Here is a 19,282-nt window from a genome sequence, read left to right as displayed (position 1 = left end):
ATGATTTGGTATAGATTTGTTACCACGCTTGATTCGTTTGTGTCCAACCCATAGTATTTGATCAACCCACGCCAACACACCTACAATCAACCCAATGACGACAACGATCCGCTAACACCCTACCTCAATACCATGACCAAGACCAATACAAAAACCAACCATACACTTAAACTCAATACCAAAAACAAAGACAATACAACCAACACCCCGGTGCAGGCCCATCCAGATCACAACCTAGACCTAACTTGGGCCAACCTGGCCTGACTAATACAACCCAAACGACCCATTAATTCCGCAAACGTCACATCACCATAGTACCCAACAAACATATGACTTCAACACGCCACAAGAAACCTTGTCTTTTTACCGAGTCAATTTAAGTGCCCAGTGCTACCAACCAGCCATCGATTCCCCACAACAATAAACCTTTGACGGACATGGGCAACCGACTTTTTGACAACGATTATTCAGAACAATTTGGTGACCTGACAAATTACATGGACCTTGAGCGCATTGAGGAGATATTCCAAGGGACATCGACCTAAACACAACAGAAACCTCAAAGGGTTAGGGGTTAACGAGTTAGGCGAGCGCCTCGATGCGGAACCCAGGACCATTACGGTGAACCGAAACATTAAAATATATGTATTTCTTATTTACCAAATGTAATGGTTTTTTTATAATTCAATAGTAGTACTTTTTTTATTATATTCAATATTTAATATTATTCATGAAAAAAATATAAAAAAATACACATAAGCATCATATGAGATAACATATCATAAAATTTTACACTTAAACGCCATCTCATATGACCTGTACACATATTCGTACACATAGGTGCCATGTGGGATGGGCGAGTACATCCATTTTCAAACTCAAAGTTGATTACTTTTACTTGGATAAATTTTTTGAAAAAATAATCATTTATGTACTTAGTTTGAAAATTCTGATTATTTCAAAAAATATATATTGAAAGTTGAAGGGTAGCCATAAAGAGTATTTTAAGGTCGCAAACTTATTTTATATTTTATTTTTACTTTTTTATTTTTCTTTCCATTCATTTCAAAAAAATATTATATTATTTTGTGACCATTGTTTTTCATCATCCCAGAAAATTTAGAACCAAAAAACCATGTATCCACGTAGGAACATTGAAAGAAGAAGAACAACAACAAAAATGCAACAAAGAGATCCAACATTGAATTCTTGTGTTGTTGATTTTGCTGTGCTTAGTTCTCGCCAATGTTGTTTTTCCAAAGGCCAAAATTGAACCTTAACGTGTAAGTCATTTTCACCCCTTTTTCTTCAATTCAAATCAAATCCTTGATCCTCTGATTCGATTGAATTTGCTCCAATTTTTCCACCTTTAGAATAGATTTGGTAGTTATTGGGTATCCATTTTTTGAATCTGGATAATTTTGGATTTTGATTGATATTTTGAGTTTGATTGATGACACCTTGGGTGCCCATTTTCTTCAATCTGGATGATTTTGTGTTTGTTTGTTTGTTTGTTTGTTTGTTCTGATTTGAATGATTTGGTTTTGAAATTGTTGATGTAGGTGCTGTGGAGTTTGGTTCATTTGGCTTATTGGTTAGAATTGCTTATTAGTGTTTTCATAGTTACTTTTGGCTTTTGTAAATAAACCTAGGTTCCTTCCAGTGCCCTAGGTTAGAATTGCTTATTAGTGAAGTTTCTATTGGATATTGAGCATGTTGATGTTAAATTCGAAACCAATAGGACGATAAATTCGACATGAACCTTGGGTGATTCGGCACCGTAAATTGGGAAAAGAATTAGCAGCTTGATTGAGTTGCTGAGAAATTGTGATTATGGCCCTAAATAAGACGGGAAACGAGCATGGGCTGTTTCCTCAATACAACCAACAAGAATCGCGTAGTGGTGTTGCAAATGTACATAATAATAGTAATAATAAAAGTATCCCTAAAGAGGTTGGAAGAGTTTTTGTTTCACCTGATGTATCGCAAAATCGTGAGAGTAGGTTTGGATTGAATAGGGAGAATGGCCATGTGAGGTACGAAGATCTTACAAATATTTTAGGGTTGAAGAGAATGGACTCGGAGAGTTTTTCTGATGTAGGTGAGTTTATCCCTAAAAAACAGCCGATGGACAACGGCCTTTCTGTCAATGTTTTAAGCAAAGGTCAAAAGGGAGACAACAACCATGGTGGCCGTGGTGCGTTGAGGAAGACATATAGTGAGTCAATTAGTGAGCAAATTGGTACTAAGCTGGCTGTGTTATCGCCTGTTTACTTACATAAAAGATCTCACTCAAATGGGTTTTCCGGTTCTGGAATTTTAGAAGATTCTTTGTCTGGTGGAAAAATGAAGTTTCTTTGCAGCTTCGGCGGAAAAATATTACCGAGGCCCGGTGATGGTAAACTCAGATACGTTGGGGGAGAAACTCACATTATATCTATCCAAAAGGATATTCCGTGGGAAGAGCTTATGAACAAGACTTTGCGTATTTGCAGTCAACCTCACACAATCAAATACCAACTTCCAGGGGAAGATCTTGATGCTCTAATATCGGTTTCCTCCGATGAGGATCTTCAAAACATGATAGAGGAATATCATGAACTTGAAAGTCACGAAGGTTCTCAGAAACTTCGAATTTTTTTAGTTCCTTTGAGTGAATCTGAAGAGACAACATCAACCGATGCAAACACCGTTCTGCAGAATGACCCAGATTACCAATACGTTGTTGCTTTAAACGGCATAATAGACCATAGCCCTAAGAAAAACATCGGTGGGCAAAGTTTGGCAAACGAAACAAATTATTCAGGGAATAGTTTCAGTTTTGCCCCAACAATCGCCTCTTCTCCTAAGGAGATCAGGGATGGTAATAAAGGTATGAGTGGTTTAAATCCAGATAGAATTTTGAATGATTCCGTAAATCTTCAAAGTCCATTGCGAATTTCTCCTACTCCGGTTCAAGCTGCAGGTTCTAGTACAGGTTATATACAATTGCTTGGCGGTAACTCATGCCAGGGAAGTATTGACAGCAATGCATCATTTGTTACTGCTCAGATGCATTCTGGAAACTCGAGCATCAATGCTGCTGATTGCCGACACCCTCAACAAGCTGTTCCTCGTCAACATGGTGACATTGGTCCGCCCAAAAATCTCAATGAACAGTATTTTGATAACTGCAATGCAAATAATGGTTACAGCGATGATGTTTTTGGTGGAACCTTGCTCAATGATAAAATATTCTCAAGAAATCTGATCACTCAACAGACCGAATCTTATGGAATTAATAACGTTCTGCCTCATGGGATGCCTCATGCTTTTTCTGATTCACAGTTGCATCCAAGTGGATCAAAGTCTATTTACTGCTCACAAGAAGGAATTACCCCGTCTTTCTCCTTGAACCTTGAAAAAGCTGAATTATCTTCGACAGTGGGTGTCTCACAAGTGAACCTTATCAAGGGTCAACACGATCCCTTCCTCCATCATCCTCAAATACAAAGTAAGATGCCAAATGTGGAGTCAGCTGAGATGCATAGACGGCAAGGTGTGGCATCATCATCTCCCTACCCGGAATCAGTTGGAACGAATGATCGCATTAATAAGGACAGCATTTTAACGGAAAAAAAGTACCTTGTTGCTCAAACCGACGTGAGTGGATCCAACTTTGTTGAAAACGACGTGCAGGAAAATCCTTTGAAGTTAGAAAGGATGATGGTAAATGAAGATAAGTATCCTATTTCTAAGAAGGATAACAACGCTTACGAGGGAAATTCAACTGTCAACTACATGAGTGAATTGCAGCTTTTGGATACATTCCCGACTAATAACATAAGTTCTCAGATTGGTACGCAATATAATTGGGATCAACCTCGTGAGGACACGCTTCCTTTGTCATCAGGCATAACAGGACTCTCACTAACTAACCTTGTCGACAAGACTCCGTCTGATCTTCTTGACATTGGCCAAAAGACAAGTTATGGCAGAAATATCAATTTAAATTCTCCAATCTCAGAATATGCAGAAAACTCTCGTGACAAAAGTTCTGTCAGAGATGATATGTTCAATTTCTCCTTCGATCCACATTCTCTTAAATCTGCACAAGTTCAGCCTTCTCAGAATCAGAACACTACAGGTTTTCATGATAATCCAACAATAAACTCTGAAAGTTTGAGTCCTGCTGTACTTCATGATGATGTCTGTCCAAGTTTGATCTTGCCGGTTGATGGCCTGGATAATTCAAGAAAGAATATTTCTTTTAAAAAGGAACCTTCTTTTCTCAATGACTTCATTACAAGCACCGATCAAATGGTTGATCAGTTTAATCACGAACATTCTGCCTCTGGATTGTCAAAAGTTGAAGGTGAAATTTTAGGACAATTGAAAAAATCAGAAAGGTCTAATAATGCTAAACTAGTGGAGTCATTTGCTGTAGCAGAAGATGCGATTGGTGTTCCTTCAAATCGCAAGTCTTCACCAGTGCACACCCCACATAATTTTGATGAAGTTGGAAGTGATGTATCTCCATCTCCAACAGAAATAGAGAGCACCATCCCAGAGTCTGATCCCGAGGTAGGAAAACCGAATTAGACTTGAGTTTATTTATTTATTTATGATAAAATAAAATGTTTATGTTTTCTCAATCTTGTATTTTCATTTATAGGATTATAAAGACGATCAAGCCGACGTGAATGACTTTCTTTCTGATGCAATGATAGCAGAAATGGAGGCCAGCATATACGGTTTGCAGGTAGGCAATTACTGAAATGTTCTGGTTTTGGTTTTTTTTATTATGTTTTAAGATTAGAATTTCATTTTGATGTTATGTCCTGCAATAATATTCTTCACCTATGAAGCACAAACACCAAAAACACGACACCGATACTGACACTTTGACATTAGTAATAATTTGAAAAAAATGAATAAATTAAATGTAATCACAATTGTTCCTGTCGGTTTCGGACACCGATACTGACACACCTTTTTTCAGAGGTGTCGGTGCTACAGAGACTTTCAAATTCAGATATCTTGATAGAATATGCTATTGTGTCTTTCGTAGAAGACCTTTACTTTTTTAGCATCATAAAAAATAATGCATACATACATAAATACATACTTATTTTGTAGAAATCAATTTCTATGATGCCATAATCTCTATCCTGTAGACAATCATTGAGTTGTTGAATGAACAGAAAATTCGGTTGTATCTATCTGTTATTGATAATCCCCATAACTTACATTTTATGTTTTGTCATTCAGATAATCAGGAACACTGATCTTGAAGAACTTATGGAGTTAGGATCTGGTACCTATGGAACTGTTTATCATGGAAAATGGCGAGGAACAGATGTTGCAATCAAGAGAATCAAAAAGAGCTGCTTTGGAGGGAGAACTTCTGAGCAAGAACGGTTGGTGAGTTGTCAGTGCAGTTTTCTTCTCAATAATACCATCTTTCCAAAAACTGGAAGTAAATTCACTTGAAAAATGCATTCGAGATTAAAAAGTACTTCTAATTCTATGGAATGAAATAATGTAATTATTACTATTTCGGTTTCAAAAGTAGACACCTTTTTTCTATTGAAACAGAAAGAAGTAAAATATGCACATGAATCTGACAATGTATGCTGGCTTGGGTAGGCAAAAGATTTCTGGAGAGAGGCACAGATCCTGTCAAATCTTCATCATCCCAATGTTCTCGCATTTTATGGAATCGTACCCGACGGAGCTTGTGGGACTTTAGCAACTGTAACAGAATATATGGTTAATGGTTCCCTTAGACATGTTCTTGTCAAGAACAACAGGTAGCCTCAATTTTTTGTGAATATCATTTTGAGTAAATGCACGTACTGAATCTCAACTTTTATGCAGATTACTAGATCGTCGTAAAAAGCTTATAATTGCCATGGATGCAGCTTTTGGCATGGAATATTTGCACTCAAAGAATATTGTCCATTTTGATTTGAAGTGTGACAATTTGCTTGTTAATTTAAGGGATCCACAGCGACCCATATGCAAGGTTAGAATTCCATAAGTCAAGCTTCGTCTTGTTTCACATACAAATATAAAATAATAAAAGTTTGTCTTAGTGTTTTAATTATACTCGAATTTTCCCTTGGAAATTAGCTTATTTAAAGCTCAGAATAGAATCGTAAACCAAGCATAGTAATGTGGTTGGTGAGAAATTAGTTGAGATTTCTCAACCATCAATCATTATGTCGCAAAAAATCCATGTTAAATAGGTTCATCGGAGTTTTACGCTGGTCATAAAAAAACACAACTTAACTCCTTCAGCCGGCAGGTGTAAGCTTGGCAATTTAATGCATATAGGCAGAGATTCAAGGGGTAAAATAAAAAAATATTTTAAAATATTTATTTAAGATAGAGAGGATCATCCTTCCATGACCCTGTTTCTACAAATTTTCGAACATATTATTTAGACTTGTTAAAAGAAACTAGTTTATGAAATTTTGTTCACTGGGGGAATGTTACTATAGGGCCGATCCCTCTGAAATCACCGCTAGATTTCATGAAAATAATCTTCAGATCGCAGTGGTCTTTCTGTGCATGTCAAGCCTGGAAAAGGCATTTTGTAAATTAAAGTCTCGATGTCAAAATGATAAGGAAATTGGTCTTTGCTAATGTGCATTCTCCATAAACTTTAGCACAAGGTATATTATAAGTTTTTAGATAGACAAATGTTACGTATATTAGTTGCTCTGTTAGTATTTTCTCTTTCACAAGGATTCAAACCCGGATCCCCGACCGATTAACTTATACAATCCCTTTAACACTTGGCTCAAACCTTTTGAACTAACCAAATGGGGTTTCAAATGATTGATAGTCTTAAAACTTGGGTTGGACGTAACTCAACCTTACAAAATTGGCTTGTAAAGTGTGGACTGCCCAAACTTTATAAACACTACACAAGTCATATCTCTAAGCAATGTGAGACTAAATCCACCCCTTTAAACTCAACACAATAAAGATGTTAAAGGCTGCAATGAAGGCAAGTCAAATGTTGCAACTAGCCTACTAGGGGCGAACCACAATAAAAGGGAAATTTCCAACACACCCCTTACGCTTAAGTCTTAATGAGTCTGAAGCGTGGATGATGCAAGAAGTCCAACAACAGATCTAGTATAGGCTTTGATACCATCTTGGAATTTGGGTTGAGTCGAACTCATCCCTACAAAACCAACTTGTAAGGTGAGGATTTCTCCCACTTATAGACACAAGTTGAGATCATATCCTTTTCAATACGGGACTCTTTAACACCCCCTTCACGCTTAGCACTATTGGGCTTGCTGCGTGGATATAAATAGTGGGTGGCCCGATAACGGAGATTTAACAGCAAGTGATCCAACGGATCTTGGATAGGCTGTTATGCCATCTTAGAAACGCTACGCATGTCATATCTCTAAGCAATGTGAGACTAGTTTGAAGGTGTTGGAGGTTGCAATGAAGGCATGTCAAATGCCTTAAGTGACTAGGAGCAGATCTCAATAAATATGGAATTTCCAACACACCCTCTCACGCTCAGACCTCAGTGAGACCATCTTAGAATTTGGGTTGAACCTAATTCAAACTTACAAAACTGGCTTGTAAGGTGGAGGATATTAAAGCTTTTATAAACACTACATAAATCATATCTTTAAGCAATGTGGGACTAAATCGACCCTTTAAACCCAACACAATGAAGGTGTTGGAGGCTGCAATGAAGGCCGCCCAAATGCCGCAATTAGGCGCCTAGGGGTGGACTGCAATAAAGGCGGAACTTTCAACAGCTAGTCTTAGAGATATAAACTATTGGACCGTTGGATTTTCATGAAACTCTTCCAATCTTCTGATCTTTACCTAGAAAGTGAATAAAACTCTATTGAGTCATAGGTTTTTTTAAGCAAAAAAAGTTAAAGTGAAGCAATGAGTCAATTAACAAAACTCAGTATATTATGTAAATGTAATTGTCGTCTTGCGTAAAATAAAAGATGCTTTTTTGTTATTTTAATAACCGTTGTTTGCTAATTATTTTTTCCTAGGTTGGAGATTTTGGATTATCAAGAATAAAACGAAATACCCTTGTATCTGGAGGTGTGCGGGGAACCCTTCCATGGATGGCACCAGAGCTGTTGAATGGTAATAGCAGCCGGGTTTCTGAAAAGGTAATAAGATCATTCATATGTGCTACCTTAGAATAGAGCACAGACGGGTAAACCCTTGGACGAGAGTTTTATCTCCGATTCTTTCCAATTTGCTAGGAGCTCAAAATTATATTGAATAGAAAGAATACATTTATTAAGAAAATAGGAAAGAATAAGAGAGAAAACTCTCCTCCAAGGGTTCCACTTCTAGAACAGATGACAGTGTTGAATACAAAGTTTAGCAATATAGAGTAATGAATGAATCTTTCTCCAGGCACTTAGTTTGTGGAATGACTTTGACAGGTTGACGTTTTCTCATTTGGTATCTCAATGTGGGAGTTATTGACAGGAGAGGAACCTTATGCAGATATGCATTGTGGAGCCATTATTGGTAAGAATCTTTTACCAGACAAGAAATCTTTGTGGAAGGAACCTAGAAATACAGAAAACTGGAATCTTATTGTAGGAGGTTACATTATTTTCTGCATTATTTGGCGTTAACCTGTTATTTGTGACTGACTAATATCTTTAAGATTTAGAATGTGGAGGTTGTTATTTCTTTCTTAGAACATTCTGTGTTTGGTCTCTTTTAAGTTTTAACTGTAGCATAAAACATTTGTTTCTTGATGGAGCTTTGAGTGGCTGCTCTTATCCTATGAAGTACAAATGCAGACACCGGACACAATACTGACTCGCTGACGTTGATACTACTATTAGTTGGAGAAAATAAAATAATTGACTATAATCACATGTGTTATTGTCGGACTCGTAACATGCCTTCGATGAGAAGTGTCGGTTCTATAGAGCTCTTATCTCTAACTCTGTTATGGTTGAAGGACAAAATAGAACAAAAAGAACTATTCCAAAATGCTAGTTTAGTTTCTTAATTTCTAATCATTAGGATTTCATTAAGTTTTTTCTAGTATAAAGAATCTTGTATGTGTAGAGTTGAAAACCAAATCAATATTATTGCAAGTTGCAAGTGTTGTATAGGATCTTTCTCTCTAACTACCTACTTGCTTTCTCTTTTTGTTGATATGTTCATTTAGGGGGCATTGTAAAGAACACACTTCGACCGCCGATTCCAGAACGATGTGATCCTGAATGGAGAAAGCTTATGGAAGAGTGCTGGTCACGCGACCCTGAATATCGTCCATCGTTCACCGAGATAACAAACAGGTTAAGATCCATGTCTATGGCCCTTCAAGGAAAGGGGGTTGAAGAGAAGGCATGGCAATTGAGAGCTACTAAAGTTCCATAGGCATGTTTGACTGTATATAATGTGATTAAGAAAGCAAGACTAGGATTAGCTTGCTTTGAGGGTTACCACAACATTTACCTTTTCTTTTTTGTATTAGCAATTATATCTTCATTTGTTTATTCTTTTTCTTGTAAAAGCTTGAGGTTGGGATCATTTGGGATAGTTGTTTAGATATATCATCAATTTTGTATTTGGTGCATCATCCAACATTTTGTAAGAAGATATCTATACAAAGAGAAGGTGTATTTAGTATATATGTATGTATACTTACAACAATGCTTGTAATATATGTTTGTTTAGATTAATTTGGATGGTTACATTCTAATTGATGGTTTATTTTAGATTCTACTATTTGAATGATGTTTTGTTAGTTCGGATTGTAAAATATGAATTGGAATTGATGGTTTCTTTCAGATTCTACTATTTGAATGATGTTTTGTTAGTTCGGATTGTAAAATATGAATTGGAATTGATGGTTTCTTTCAGATTCTACTATTTGAATAGTGTTTTGTTAGTTCTTGTAGAATCTGAGCTGGAATCAGACTATAATTAGTGAAACAACACCAAGAATAACAATATTAAATTCAATGATAAATTAAATAAGTATAATAAAATATTATTTATAAATTAAATATATGTGGTCGATTAATCATATACTAGTACATTTTTAGTATTTTTTTTTTTTAAGAAATATACTTTGATTAATTCAAAAAAAACAGGGGTTATACATGGGATCCAAAGTGGATCCAGCAACTCATAGTGTTCTTAAAGACTAAAGGACCAAATTTAACAAAAAAAAACTAACAATCTCCCATCATTAGGGTAGTTATATGTTTTCTAATCTTCTTATTCCTCCATCCTCTATAAACTATGGTGACTATAATGTTTTTTCCTATATTTGTGGTGTCGACCTCATTGCCAAAATTGCTGTTATTTCTCATTTTTCAAAGTTTGTAAATAGTTTCTGTTGCCGCCATTTGTAACACACGAGCTCGGGGACCTTTACTCTTAGTATGTTGGACTAGCCAGTGAATCTCATCATGCCAACCGCTGGGACTATGATTGATTTGCAGCCATTCCAGAATTTGCATCCAAATTTTTCTCATTTCACCACATTCAAAGAATAAGTGTTGGGTCGATTCCTCCTCCGCACAAAAACAACAATTCATGTTATCAATCATGTCGAACCTATACAATCTGTCCTTTGTTGCTAATTTATCATGGCATGTGAGCTATAATATAAAGCAAGCTCGAGTCAATCATGTCGAACCTATACAATCTGTCCTTTGTTGCTAATTTATCATGGCATGTGAGCTATAATATAAAGCAAGCTCGAGTCAATCATGTCGAACCTATACAATCTGTCCTTTGTTGCTAATTTATCATGGCATGTGAGCTATAATATAAAGCAAGCTCGAGTCAATCATGTCGAACCTATACAATCTGTCATTTGTTGCTAATTTATCATGGCATGTGAGCTATAATATAAAGCAAGCTCGAGGACAAACATTATTCCTATAAATCAGATCTCTCCATTCCCATTTTGTGCCAACATCCAGTAAGTTTCTGTATATTTTATTCATGCTGAATTTTGTCCATCCCATAATGTCTTCTCAGTCAGGTAAACTCGCCACTTCACTTCTCTGGTTTAGGGTAGATTTCAGGATCCATGTATTGCTGGGTTTAATATCAATCTCCATCAACTTATTCTTCTTTACATAGTACGCCTGGATCCACCAAACCCAAAGCGAATCTACTTTATTATTGCTTAAAGGTAGTAAATCGTCTATGTAAATTAGTATCATACAAACATTTAATCAAAATATTTTAAAGTGGTAAATCATATTAGTAGTTTAAAAATAAAAGTGTGATTTAACATAATATACGTCTCTCGTTAGTTGACAGTCCTTTTTTTTTTCTTTTCATTTTGTTAAGACTTTATATCAAAATATAATATATAGGGTCATCCTCAACACTCTTAAGACTCTATTAAATATCATAGTATGTCTAAAATGTAATTAGTGGCATAATCATATATGTTTTAACTAATCTTTGTATAAGTCTATCATTATTGTCATGCGTATCGAGATCTTTACTCTGTATCGGTTTAGCATCATCTTCAACTATGATATCACATTGAGCATGAGTGACTTCGTTAGGAAGATTTATACATTCCTAGTCTGATGCTTTTGGCTGACAAAGTCTTTTTCACATTGGACATGTCTTCAAATATACTCTCTATCTTAAAAAAATGTTTTATTTGCACTTTTCTTTGTCTTAAAATAAATTATACTCTTATTTATTAACTTTAATTACTCTCAACTATTCTACTAACTATGATTAATAAAGATATTTTAGTAAATAATATTAATTATATCATTAAAATTAATACATCTAATATTTTTTTAAGAATACCGCATTACTCAAATAAAACACTTATTGTGAAACTGAGGTAGACAATATTTTTTTCAAATATATATGTGTCTAAGGTTATGACAGTTGTTACACAAACAACATGAAATATAAATTAAACATTGAAATAAATTTACCTACATGAAATGAATTTTACATGAATATCCCAGGCAAATTATTTTGGAGTAAGAGTGTGCTTGACCTGATTCAACTGACTTTTCATTCCAAATAATTGGAGATAACCCTCATGCTTATTATTTAACTCTTTTGTAAGATCATGACAAATGCTGATATGGGATTCAATAGTTATGCCAAGTAATTCTGATACAACACGAGATCCACAATTACCATCTCCTTTAACATCAATAACATTTTCAAAATATTGATGCATAAATAGAGGAAATTCATCTTGACTTGGAAAGTTGTATCGGATTGGGGGAGGATTAGGTGACTAATTAGTATGATGTGCACTCTTTCTAGTTGAACATGATGAATTTGTCTATGAAGCTTCTATATCAGGATACAAGGAGTCGACATGCTCAACTAAAAATGGCGAATGCTTAGTGTAGCGTTCATTATGACTAGAACAACTTCTCTTTGGTGCACCTTTGATCTTAACCTCGGTTGTAGGTGGACATATCAAATTTGTTTATGGATAATCGGACTGAAAAAACTTCTCTTTCATAGGTACCCTTGTATAGTTGTACTATGGCCAACAACTATAATTCACAAAAATGTATTATAATCTTTGAACAAACAAACAAAACTGTCACAATGTTATCGATATAATTCAAATTCTACAATCTGAACCAGCAAAACACACTCTGGATTGTAGAATAAATCATGAGCTAAAATAATAAGGAAGTTGAATATTTTGGTGTTTGTTAACAATGTGAGAATATTCGATGGTTCATTAAGATTACCTTATCTCTAAACCATCATTAAGTTCATCATATTTACCATTACGATCATAATAAGCAATGTGTGTCTACTCACTATTTAACCGTATTACTTATTGATATCCATTTATTAATCACTAACGAAACTTATCAAATTGTTATCTAACTCAGTTGATTAGGCATGGGGTTTATACATATATCATGAATATACAAGAATCAAATATGACATAAAACCATAATTCATCACATTCAATATATTATTTGTTCATAGAACTTCAAATTATCCAACAAAAAAAGAATTAATTCATAGTGATCTTAGATACAACTAAGAAATGAGAATTAAGAATACACTAACAAACTAATTTACAAGTGATGAACTCAACTATCTAGGACTTAAATAATGGTTTTTTCTTTAGCCACCTCCCTATGGGGGTCACCCCCAGCGAAAAACCCAAAATACCCCTGCTTCGAAAATTAACTTCCGAAGCATTGATTTTTTTAAAAAATTTTCACAATTCGGAAGTGCATCTCCGAAAACACCTCATGGGGGGTGTCTTCGGAGATGAACTTCCGAAAACACCTCATGGGGGGTGTGTTCGGAGATGTACTTCCGAAAACACATTTATTCAGATTTTGGGGGGTTTCGAAAATGAACTTCCGAATTATGCAGAAACTGTGTTTTTTTTTAATGTTTTTTCTTAACAGTCTCGCATTTTTAATTAAACGCAAACGCCAAATAAAATAAGCAACAGATAAACTGAAAATACTAATATGATAAATCAAATCCAAATAATATATACAAGCCGAAAATAATAATAATAATACTGTGCGAAAGATACAATCCGAAAACAAAAAATAAATAAACCCGACCACTACTGGGTGTGCCTAACCCTCTTTCCCTGGGACCTCCTCTGCCGCCTGTATGTCGCCGCACGGCCCGCATCAGTGACGATCATCTCCATTACGGCGACTGCCTCTGGACCGCCCTGCTGAACGACACCTCGATCCAACGCGTCCCGCCCAAGCATCTCTATCCGCTGGCAGATCGACATGAGATCAATGGCGTGGTCATCCTCGGCCTGCTGGTTCTCCAGGATCTCCTCGTGTGCTGGCCTAGGAGCGCCGGGAACGTCGGGTCTCAGCAGAGGATGTGACACCCGATAGAACCATGTGACGTATCCCTCCTCACTGTGCCAGTCCTGTGTGACCCGAGTGAGACGGTACTCCTGCGGTACCACATGATGCTGTCAGTCCTCCCATATGGCAGTGAGCTGCACTCGGGTCACTGTGTCGGGAGCAGCCTCAAAGGGTGACCTGGGTATCCGCTGCACGAATCCGAACTGACGCATGCACCGCTCAGGGAGATACCGGACCATGATGGTAGTCCCGCATGCCAGCCAGCCTGAATATAGAGCAATGCCGTCAAAGGGGACAATCTGAGCGTAGTCGCTGAACGACCTCCAGGTGACGTCGTCGTGCATCGTGTGGTCCAGGTATCCACGGTATGGTCCCATCGCATCGTTCCCCCTCTAGAGAACGTATCTGGAGGCCCTGGGCATGGCGTCCACGTACGCAGGATCAATGTGAAAGCCGTGGATGCGGGAGAAGTAGGAGATGATCCAGCTATGAAACAGAAACACGATAATGTATTAAAAAAAATACGAAACATAAATAAATAAATACGATAATGTATTAAAATAAAACGTACCGTAAGTAGTGTGCAGGATCCGACCAACTGCCTCGTCCTCCAGTTGGAGGCCTCATTCAGCTTCTGGTAGAGGTATGCCAGAGTAGCTGCCCCCCAGTTCCACTGGTGAACGGTATCCAGGTCCATGAAGTAGCGGAGGTAGGTCACGTCGACGTACCTTGCACTCTTGTCCACAAAGCATGCAGCGCCTACCACATGCATGTACCAACACCGGAGAGCGCAGCCGCGGTGATAGTGTGTGAATAGCTCGTCACCCGCCTCCTCGGCCTCGGCCGCCGCGTCCAGGTGGTGCTCAAAATAGCAGCTCAGTGTGGTGAACCGGACATGAGGCCCAGATGTCATGACGCACTCAAAGTGAGCAACCTCGTGCTCCATGCCCAAATAGAGCGTCATCCACTCAATGGCCTCGACCCTCTGGATCCGGAAGTGGTGCAACAGCGGCCCCCTAATCGGCAGGTGGAGAAGACACTGCACGTCATGCAAGGTGATCGTCATCTCCCCAACCGGCAAGTGGAAAGAGGACGTCTCCTTGTGCCAGCGCTCCACAAATGCCCCCTGCATGCCGGTGCTGATGGTGGTGTACTCCGTCATGCAGAGCCCGCTAAGCCCTGAACCTCACACATGGTCGTTAAACCACTCAGCTGCTGGTTTAAACAGACTGAAAATCTTCCGGACGTGGTTCACCATTTTCAACGGCTCTCTCTCCTGTTACAAAAAAACAAATAAGCGACAAATAAACAGTTAAATTATAAAAAATGGTGACAAATAAACGGTTAAATTATAAAAAATACCTCTCCCTCCCAGATACGCCGAGCGACGTGATCGTGGTAGTTAATCAGCACGGAAGTGTCAAAGGGCCCTTCCGGATAGCTGTCCTCCTGCTCATCCTCCTCCCCGGCTGGAGGGTCAACATCCGGTACCCCCTCCGGCTCGTGGTAGGGCACTGCCGCCACCTCCTCCTCATCCTCCTCCTCCTCCTCTCGCTGGCGGGAAGAAGATACCCGAGCCAGCCGACTCCTAGATCCTGAAGCAGATGTACCCTCTCCCTCGCCCACGGGAACTCGCACACGTCGTCCCCGGCCCTGCCCCCGTCCCTGTGTCGACGCCAGCTGCGCCGCCGCCCGCTCGCGTCTAGCCGACTCAGTCTGGGTCTCCCTACCCTGTCTGATGCGTGCTGGTTGGTTGCCTGACATGTTCCTGTAAACAATTGAAATCAATTAATATGCCACACAAAAGAAAAAACTAAAAAAATTGAACTTCTGATACAATTCGGAAGTTCATTTCTGAAACTGGGATGGAGGTGTTTTCAGAAATGAACTTCCGAAACACCCCTGCGATGAAGTTTTCTGCAACTTCCATGGCAGACCCCAAAACCAGACTTAAAAATAACTCAAAATGCTTCTAAACAACCTAAATACTACTAACAACCTACCCATATATCATTTATGCAATTGAAAACCTAAATAACATGCATTTGAATAATGGATCTAACAAATTCAAAACTTACAAATTGAGTGATTTGAGGGCTTTTGAATGTAGTATAGCAATGTGATTGGAGCTTTGATGCAGCCTTGGAAGTGTGTTTGCACAAAATTTCTTCTTTGGTTGTGTTTGATGTTGAATTAGGGTAAATGAATGGGGGAAAGCGAGTGTTTTGCTTAATCTGCAAAACGCGCATTATTTCGGAAGTTCATTTCCGAAATGCTGTTTTCGGAAATGAACTTCCGAAATAAGACAATTATTTCTAAAAAAAGGCGCTTTCGGAGATGCATCTCCGAAAACACCTTTTTCTTGCATTTCGGAAATGCATTTCCGAAGTCAGGGGTAGTCTGGGTTTTTCACCAGAGGTGGACTAGAAGGTTGGGAGGTGGCCAAAGAAATTTTCTAAATAATTCAAATAAACGGAGTTATCATAATCATAGTTTTAGTGGGGTCCTTTCTAATATGATGCGAGTAGATTCCATCCTATTGGTTATTGTATGTTAAATATCTTACCATTTTCTTTTTCACCTGTCCCAGTATTGTACCTTCCACATATTTCACAAGTTTTGGAAAATTTTCACATAGAACTTTGAACATGCGAAGATACTGGAGATATGTTTCCTTAGAGTTAGACTCCATGATAATTTCCCATGTATCCATTACAATTTTCCATCCTTCAGTTGGTTTGATCCTTAAATATTAAATATTTCACATTGACATCCAACTTACACCTTGCTCTCACATTATTGAAAATGTGATACCTTCATAATAGAGTAGTATACTTGTGAAAAGATTTGTCAACAACATTCATCGAAGCATTATCCCGGTTAATTACAATTACCTTGGGAGGTTTTTTTGCATATTTCAACAGATGACAACACTTCTCTGAAGCCCAAATGAAACTTTATTCCTTTCCAGACATCATATGAGAAACTAAAATTGACTATTTCAACAAAATAGAAGTGACACAGACAAACTCAAACAATGGTAGGTATTAGTTGTTAGTTTTATAAATGGAATCCATTTATAACATAGTCAGATATATGTTAAACAAGTTAATGCAATTTAAATGGATCCCGAAAATATCTTTGATAATTAAATGGTACGTGCACTGTTAGTTCTTTTTACCACAGTCGCATGAGAAATGAGTTAGCTCCTGTTGATACCGTGTGGAAGAGGATTTGGAACTTGAAGGTTCTTGAAAGAGTCAAGTATTTTATTTGACTGATGAATCATGATAGGTTGATGACAAATTTCAGAAAAAACGTCATTGGCATTGGAGGAGCTGCTTGCACTCTATGTGGGAACTCGTGTGAGTCCTCTATGCATGCTATGCGGGACTGTTTGCAGGTTCGCAAAATTTGGATCAATCGTGTGCCACCTAGTATTATAGATGATTTTTTTAAGCTAGATTGGCATGATTGGATTCGGTTGAATGTTTCTTCGTGTCCTCATGAAGATGTGGATTGGAGGAATTTCTGGGTTGTTGGGTGTCATACTATTTGGTCTTGGCGTAATGCAGAACTTCACACTGTGAATTATTCTAGACCTCCGGATCAGTGCATGGTTATTGCGAATAAGGTGCAAGATTATGCTATGGCTATGAAGACTCAGACGCAGATTATCGACGCAGTGCAGACGAAGAGAAGTATTCGCTGGATTCCTCCTCGCTTGTCGTTTGTCAAACTTAATGTGGATGCTTCTAGAGCGTTAGATGGAACAGCTGGTTGTGGTGGGCTTATTCGCGACTCAAATGGTAAATGGATCAGAGGTTTCTCCAAGTTTATTGGAAATTGCAGTGTTATCAAAGCTGAGTTGTGGGGTGTTTATGAAGGCCTTAAAATGGTTGTTGAGCTCAAGTTTGACAGAGTAGAAATAGATACTGATGCTAAAGTGGTGATTGATGTCCTCTCCAAAGCCAAGAGAAATAAGTCTGGCCTCTCGACTGTAGAGAATCAGATTATTCATCTCATGGATAAAATTCCCACCTGTGAGCTCTCTTTTACTCATAGGGAATCTAACGAATGTGCCAATGCGTTAGCGTTACAAGGAAGGCATATGCAACATGGTTTAGAAGTCTTCTTTGACATGCCTCTTTTTATTTATGATAAACTAGAACATGACCTTCTTGGTGTTTTTGACCCTAATGGTCCTCCTGTGTAGTTGTTTCTTTTGGGCTTAGGCCCTCCCTTTTACCAAAAAAAAAAAATACAATAATATGTATCTATGCACACACTTATTTTCAACCAAACATTTCCTCATATGTTGTATTTCAGATCTTGGAGCCATAATAGACTGTCTAAATATGTGTCATGTATTATAGATGTGCTAGGTGGTAGTAGAATTGCAACAATTTAAATTTTTCAGCGTCATACAAATTTTTCTCGAAAGAACTATACCATATGTCATCTCACAAACAACCTTTACCTCTTCTGGTTTTAGATGTTTTATATATGTACATCCTTCAATTTTTTGTCAACTTATGATTGTGTTCCTGATAAGGGATAAATGCATCATTTTCTTGCTTGTTTTATTTCAATTTTTATGTGTGTTTGCACCATTTTAGTTCGCTTTTATGTGATTTTGTCTTCCTTTTGTGTTTTCAGGCAATAAGAGGTCAATGGAGCGAATGAGGACGATTAAGGTCCAAGATCACACGAAACAGATCGCTTCCAAGACAAATTTCCTGAAACCAACACGGCGTGTCTGTGTCCCATGACACAAGCTGTGTTGGCCCCTTTGAAACACGCCTTTAGAAGCATCTAGAGGCTAACACGGCCAGCCCGTGCTCCCTCACACAGCCCGTGTTAGCACTCAAGCAGTCACAATCTTTTAATTTTTGGATAACTTTTTTTGGATAACTTTTTGTGACCTTTCATCATCCATAAACTACATGGCATTGATAATATGTAACTAGTGTTAGTAATGCACAAAATTAGTGCCAATTATGAGTCACTTATGGCTTGGATTAGTATAAGTATAGGCTTGGGCATCAAGCAAAAGAGGGGAGACACCTAAGGGTGAGACTTAGGAAGATCCATCACTTTCTACCACTATCACTTCAAACAATTGTTGTTTCTCTTTGTTCTTAGTTTAAGTTCTTACTATTTTCTTGTAATTTATCCACTTGTGATATTATAATATTACCTTTATCTTTATTTCCTTTTGATATTGCTTTACTTACTTTTCAATTATTTATATTTTTTGCAATGCTCTTAAATTTGTTTATTATTGTTGTTCATCTCACCATGAGTGAGTAGATCTTTAGGGACTGGAATTATGAGAGTCCATCTAATGAAAAACCCTATTGATTCATCCTTTTCGTAAGCACAAAGAAATATAGGCCTTCTTTATTTTAGGATTTAAATTCTAATCCATGTCTATGTCGGTT

General features: G+C 37.6%; 1 protein-coding gene across 1 annotated transcript; it reads left to right on the top strand.

Moving 5' to 3' along the window:
- The first annotated feature begins 1,095 nt into the window (after positions 1-1,095).
- LOC131652986 (uncharacterized) lies at positions 1,096-9,727 on the top strand. Its single transcript, XM_058922991.1, has 9 exons — positions 1,096-1,283; positions 1,563-4,563; positions 4,655-4,741; positions 5,251-5,403; positions 5,629-5,792; positions 5,860-6,007; positions 8,028-8,150; positions 8,433-8,520; positions 9,179-9,727. Exons 2-9 carry the CDS (start codon positions 1,834-1,836, stop codon positions 9,388-9,390), a joined length of 3,705 nt encoding a protein of 1,234 aa, XP_058778974.1. The 5' UTR covers positions 1,096-1,283; positions 1,563-1,833; the 3' UTR covers positions 9,391-9,727.
- The last annotated feature ends 9,555 nt before the right edge of the window (positions 9,728-19,282 follow it).

The sequence above is a fragment of the Vicia villosa genome, linkage group LG2, assembly GCF_029867415.1.
Source record: "Vicia villosa cultivar HV-30 ecotype Madison, WI linkage group LG2, Vvil1.0, whole genome shotgun sequence".
In the NCBI taxonomy this organism is placed as follows: domain Eukaryota; kingdom Viridiplantae; phylum Streptophyta; class Magnoliopsida; order Fabales; family Fabaceae; genus Vicia; species Vicia villosa.
The sequence above is the reverse complement of the archived record's forward strand: the minus strand, read 5'-3'. Positions and strand labels throughout refer to the sequence as shown.

Excerpts from the sequence above, each read along its gene's own strand:
- LOC131652986 (XM_058922991.1), top strand. The coding sequence starts at position 1,834 with ATGGCCCTAAATAAGACGGGAAACGAGCATGGGCTGTTTCCTCAATAC. Across the intron at positions 4,564-4,654 it reads TCCCAGAGTCTGATCCCGAG|GATTATAAAGACGATCAAGC; the intron begins GTAGGAAAACCG and ends TTTCATTTATAG. Across the intron at positions 8,521-9,178 it reads GCATTGTGGAGCCATTATTG|GGGGCATTGTAAAGAACACA; the intron begins GTAAGAATCTTT and ends ATGTTCATTTAG.